The following is a 5,654-nucleotide window of genomic DNA, read 5'->3' as shown; positions in this document are numbered from 1 at the left end:
CCTCCACTGCCTTCCCGGGACATAGCAGAGAGCTGGCCTGGAAGAGGGGCAGCTGGGATAGAATCTGGCGCCCCAACTGGGAGTAGAACCCGGTGTGCCGGCGCCACAAGGCGGAGGATTAGCCTGTTGAGCCACGGCGCCGGCCATTGTGAACTTCTTTAACCTTTGATGGGGCAGTGTGGAGAAGCAGATCTCTGTTCCCATTGCACACTACGTTTCATAACTTAAGTGTCATTAAAACATTATAATGAGTCTTAATTATATCTTTATAAATACAAACTCCATATATATTATAAATATGAATGAGCAGAAAATCATTTCCAGGATGATTTTCATTGAACATTAGAATTATAAGTCTTATAGACAGATTATCTTGTGTTGACCTTTGATGTGTGAGAAATGTAGCCGAGACAGACTAAATAATTGTTCCATGGTCACATAAGACATGGGATTTAGCAGTGGACTGGATCTGATATATACATCTTCTAGATCATGACTCTTTTTTTTGGTTAATGTTCACATAATATTCCAACAAACTGGTTTCTTTTGCTATAATTTCTTTTTTTTAATTTTTTTAAAGATTTAGTTTATTTATTTGAAAGACAGAATTACAGAGAGAGGTAGAGACAGAGAGAGAGGTCTTCCATCTGCTGGTTCACTCTCCAGATGGCCACAACGACCAGAGCTGCGCCTATCTGAACCCAGGAGGCAGCAACTGCTTCCAGGTCTCCCATGTGGGTGCAAGGGCCCAAGCACTTGGGCCATCTTCTACTGCTTTCCCAGGTCACAGCAGAGAGTCAGATCAGAAGTGGAGCAGCCAGGACTAGAACTGGCCTCATATGGGATGCCAGTGCTTCAGGACAGGGCTTGAACCTGCTGCGCCACAGCACCAGCCCCTCGTTTGCTACAATTTCTAATGCAGATTTCTCCCGACTCAGCTTCCCACCCTGGGCATTCCGAGCTGCTGCCACCGCTGCCCTCGCCGCCGCAGTCATGATCTCCTTAACAGACACCCAGAAAATTGGAATGGGATTAACAGGATTTGGAATGTTTTTCCTGTTCTTTGGAATGATTCTCTTTTTTGACAAAGCACTTCTGGCTATTGGAAATGTTTTGTTTGTGGCTGGCTTGGCTTTTGTAATTGGCTTAGAAAGAACATTCAGATTCTTCTTCCAAAAACATAAAATGAAAGCTACTGGATTTTTCCTGGGTGGTGTATTTGTAGTCCTCATCGGTTGGCCTTTGATAGGCATGATCTTTGAAATTTATGGATTGTTTCTCTTATTCAGGGGCTTCTTTCCTGTGGTGGTTGGCTTTATTAGAAGAGTGCCAGTTCTTGGATCCCTCTTAAATTTACCTGGAATTAGATCATTTGTAGATAAAGTTGGAGAAAGCAACAATATGGTATAACAACAAGTGAATTTGAAGACTCATTTAAAATATTGTATTATTTATAAAGTCCTTTGAAGAATATTCAGCACAAATTAAATTTCGTGAAATAGCTTGTAATCTTCTTTACAGAAGTTTAAAACATATAGCCTACAAAGTACCAACAGCAGTTAGCAAAGAAGCACTGAAAACAGGCTTCTAATCAGGTGACCTGAAGTCAGCAAGCAAACTGAGGGAGAGGAAATTCATGTTGAATGCGTATTTGAACTCCTGAAGGCTGTCTTTATTGTTTTCCACCACGTATGAAACACAGCCATCCTCAGAGAACTGTGGTGCCTGTTTTTGTTTTTTTTTTAATTTGCAAGTTCAGAAGCACCCATGGGCATTTGCTTTTTAGAAATGTCCACTACAATGGCAAAGATATTTCCAATGCACCGTATCTTTGAAAGTGTTGCATGAGTTAGATTGGATTATGTCATTTTGATGTATTAGAACCAAGGAAAACCCAGTTTTCATGTATGAATCACTTTTTTTTTTTTTAAACATGTGGTTACAAAAAAAAAAAAGAAAAGAAAAAAAAAAAACCATGTGGTTACAATAAAACTTTTGTGGTCTTTCTGAATCTTAATATTTTACAGCCAGATGAAAATCTGAACACTATAATAGTCTTTTTGCTGGAATAGGCAGAGTATTAGTTGTGTTACTTTCTAAATTGCAGCTGACTAAGCACTTTTCTGGTCAACCACACGCTCTGGAAGTATGTATACTTCTTTGGATTATGATCTCCTGAGGATCCTTCATTACATGTAAACATTTAACAGAAAGCATTTTCGACCATGAAGAAGTCTGTTACATAGGTTGTCTCATTGAATATTCTTGTACTTACAATACCAGATGATGCAAACCAAATCAATTTTTCTACATCATGATGTGGTTTTTCTTCATTCTTTTATTTTTCTAATTTTAGCAGTGGTTTTTTATTTTGTTTTTAATAAATTAAAATTAACTTTTGATAATGTTTACTTTAAGACATAGAATGTGAAAAAGTTAAACTTACAACTTTTTTTTTAAGGGCTGTTCATTTAATCTGAATCTTCCTTTATTTTCACCTTTTTCATAATATACAAAATTGAGTATATGTGACATATGTGTCATATGATCATTCTTTGGGTTAAGGAAATTGAGAAAATACTTAAGTTCACATCCTAAATTTATTTTATTAGAATTAAACTAGCTATGGTTTCCTAAAAACATGACACTAAAAAAAAAAGGCGGGGGGTTGCTTATTGGCAGCAAGAAACAGCAGCTGTTTCTTTTATAAAAAAACAACACATTTCAGCAGCCACAGCACTATTTGTTTTACCACTAATGTTTACACTATTTATTTTTTAATACTTTAAAAGCTATTTATTTTTTAATACCTTAAAAGCTTTTTAATTCATAAAATCATAATTGAAATTTGTGGTATGTATTTACAAACATGTCTACAAAATATTACAGCTTGTATTATCTTTAGTGAATCTTTCAATGCACATAGAACTCCTAACCTTGCTCGTCTAAAGAAGGAAAGACTTGGTACATAGTCTGATGGTTCAGTCTTGTGGATTTCTGTCTTTTTTGGTACTTGCATTTGACTTAAGATGTATCTGTGAAAATGGCGATACATGGAGATTCCTACCTCAATAGTTCATGGAATATGAGACCCAGTGTTGTGTCTAATGTTCTTCAAAAATTAGTATCCTCACTTGGACAGTGTCAAATATATTTACTTTGAGGGTTGACTTATATAAGGTGCCCTGTAAGGACTCTGTTAAACATAGTTTTGCCATATCATTTACAGTGGCTCAATCATTTTCAGAGTAAGAAGAGTTCTGTTGATGTAAGGAACATCTATATTGTTTCACTCCTTTGCAGACATGAATTTCTAATAAATTGTTCCTTGCACTGTAACAGAGATCCCTTTTTCAACAATCTTATTTCAGAAAGCATTCTTGGACTAGAAATAATTTAATCATCTTTTAGTCCTTAGCACCATTAAGAGGCTGCAGCAGTCTTCAGTTTTAAATGAGTCAAATGTGTGTTTGGGACTGCTTGGCAGGACTGTATATTTCTTATTCAGAACCCTTGATGAGGCTCTATTTTAAAAACATTCTTCCGACAGAAAGCACTATACATCCTATATTCCTTTCTAAAATCAGCCTTCTTTGTGACAAAAAAAAAATGTACATTGATTATTTCTATAGAGATGGAGGAAAAGGTCTAATACTACTTAGCCTTAAGTGTTTCTGTCATTGTTCAAATGTATTTTCTGTAACAGAAACATCTGGAATGTTTTTCCCCCCTATAAATTGTAATTCCTGCAATACTGCTGCTTTAAAAAGTCTCATGGTCAGATTATATAATCTTAACAATTGAATATTGTAAATACACTTGTCTTACCTCTCAATAAAAGGGTACTTTTCTACTAAAAAAATAATTTCTAATGCAATAGACAAAATAATATCTGTATATATCACTTGTTCAAAAAGGACAAATTTATAAAAGAGGAGTTGCTTATTTGTCTGTAAGAAGCTAAGCAAGTATTTCATTGCCGTGTGTCAATCATGCAGCAGTGATGCAGAAATCAGACATAACTTGGCAGGATTTGAAGAGGACCGTGAATGTTGTGAAAGACTATTGATTGTCACCATGAGTTCCTGGATGACCTCAACTGTGTCTCTGACCACTATCTCTCTATCTCCCCCTTTGTACCTAAACCAGATTTTGCAACTGGTAGGTTTTGACAATTAGGTAAGTTAAAGTTTCTCATTATAGAAGTGGAAATTAGACCTGGGTCCGGGAGTGTGGGGGTGTTGGGGGTAGGCAGTGTTGTGGCAAAATGGGTTAAGCCGCTGTCTTTGATGCCGGCATCCATATGAGTGCCAGTTTGAGTCCTGGCAGCTCCACATCTGATCTACCTCCCTGCTAATGTATCTGGGAAAGCAGCAGTAGACGGCCCCAGTGCTTGGACCCCTGCACCCACAAGGGGGACTGGATGAAGCTCCTGGCTCCTGGTATCAGCCTGGACAATCCCCAGACATTGCAGCCATTTGGGGAGTTAACCGGTGGATGGAAGCTCTCTCTTTGTCTCTGTCTCTCCCTCTTTCTCTGTAACTCTGTCTTTGAAATAAATGAATAAATCTTTTTTTTTTTTCAAGAAAAGAAGGAAATTAGATGTAGGATGCTCCATGACTGGCCTCCAGTCATATAACTGACCTTTCTAGAGTTATTCAATTAAATGATTTTGCTAAGACTATCAGATTCTGGTAGGGAGAGTGAGAGTGTGAGGGTGAAAGTGAGAGAGAGAGAGAGAGGGAGAGAGAGAGGCTATAGGACTCTTACAAAATAGTTTCATGAATTTGTTCACTTGAAAAATGAATTTTCTCTCATCTTGCCAACTAAAGCATCAGCCCTTGGAGAATTCCTTTAGATGATTAAATGACTCTGCAAAGAGATTAAATGTGAGGAATATCCTGGAAACAGATGGACAGCTGAAATCGCGAGTAATTCTCTGGTATCCATCCTCTCCACCTTGCTAAGAAAAATGTTAGAAGTTAATTCTGCCCAGCATTGAATGTAGAAGCCTTCGACTTTGTTCCCAAAAAATTCCAGGTGCATTCATAGTTCAGATTTTAAGAAAAACAGCAAACTACGTATCCATTAGTGAAGACACAAATATCAATAATACAGAACACGAAGGAATTTTTATGCTTAAAAATGGTGGTGGTATGGACAAGGGCACAGGGTGGCTGGTTCTGGGGGAGCGATGGCTGACCTCTGGCTATGGAACAAGTCTTAGCTTGAGGCCTGGCTCTACAGTTATTTGTCTCAATCTTGGCTCTGCCTCCACCTGCTGGGGAAGGCTTTAGAACACTAAGTCCAGGCCCTACTTCAGAGTCTATGGGATTTTTAGAAAGCTCCTCAGGTGCTTCTGCTGTTCAGTCCGGGCAAAGATTCTTACTCGTTAGCCCAGTAGGCACTGGGACCTCCCTGGCCATGCCCTGCAGCCCTTCTCTGGTCCCTAGCAGAAAGCAGACACTCAGAAAATCCTAAGCTTAGGAGGCTAACATTTGCCCTTGAGGCAGAGTTGCCAAACACAGAATAGAAGCAGGATCAGGTTTTTCAATTTAGGTGAAAGCCCTGGCACCAGATGTTAATAAACCATGCTTTCTGGGGAAACTCTCAATGTGTTGACTTCTGCAGGGGGTGTCCCTCAGGGTCACCAC

General features: G+C 38.5%; 1 protein-coding gene across 1 annotated transcript; it reads left to right on the top strand.

Annotated features, from left to right (window-relative positions):
• The first annotated feature begins 928 nt into the window (after positions 1-928).
• LOC133765596 (vesicle transport protein GOT1B-like) lies at positions 929-1,904 on the top strand. The gene has a single exon (XM_062199142.1). It carries the CDS (start codon positions 994-996, stop codon positions 1,408-1,410), a length of 417 nt encoding a protein of 138 aa, XP_062055126.1. The 5' UTR covers positions 929-993; the 3' UTR covers positions 1,411-1,904.
• The last annotated feature ends 3,750 nt before the right edge of the window (positions 1,905-5,654 follow it).

The sequence above is a fragment of the Lepus europaeus genome, chromosome 8, assembly GCF_033115175.1.
Source record: "Lepus europaeus isolate LE1 chromosome 8, mLepTim1.pri, whole genome shotgun sequence".
In the NCBI taxonomy this organism is placed as follows: Eukaryota; Metazoa; Chordata; class Mammalia; order Lagomorpha; family Leporidae; genus Lepus; species Lepus europaeus.
The sequence above is the reverse complement of the archived record's forward strand: the minus strand, read 5'-3'. Positions and strand labels throughout refer to the sequence as shown.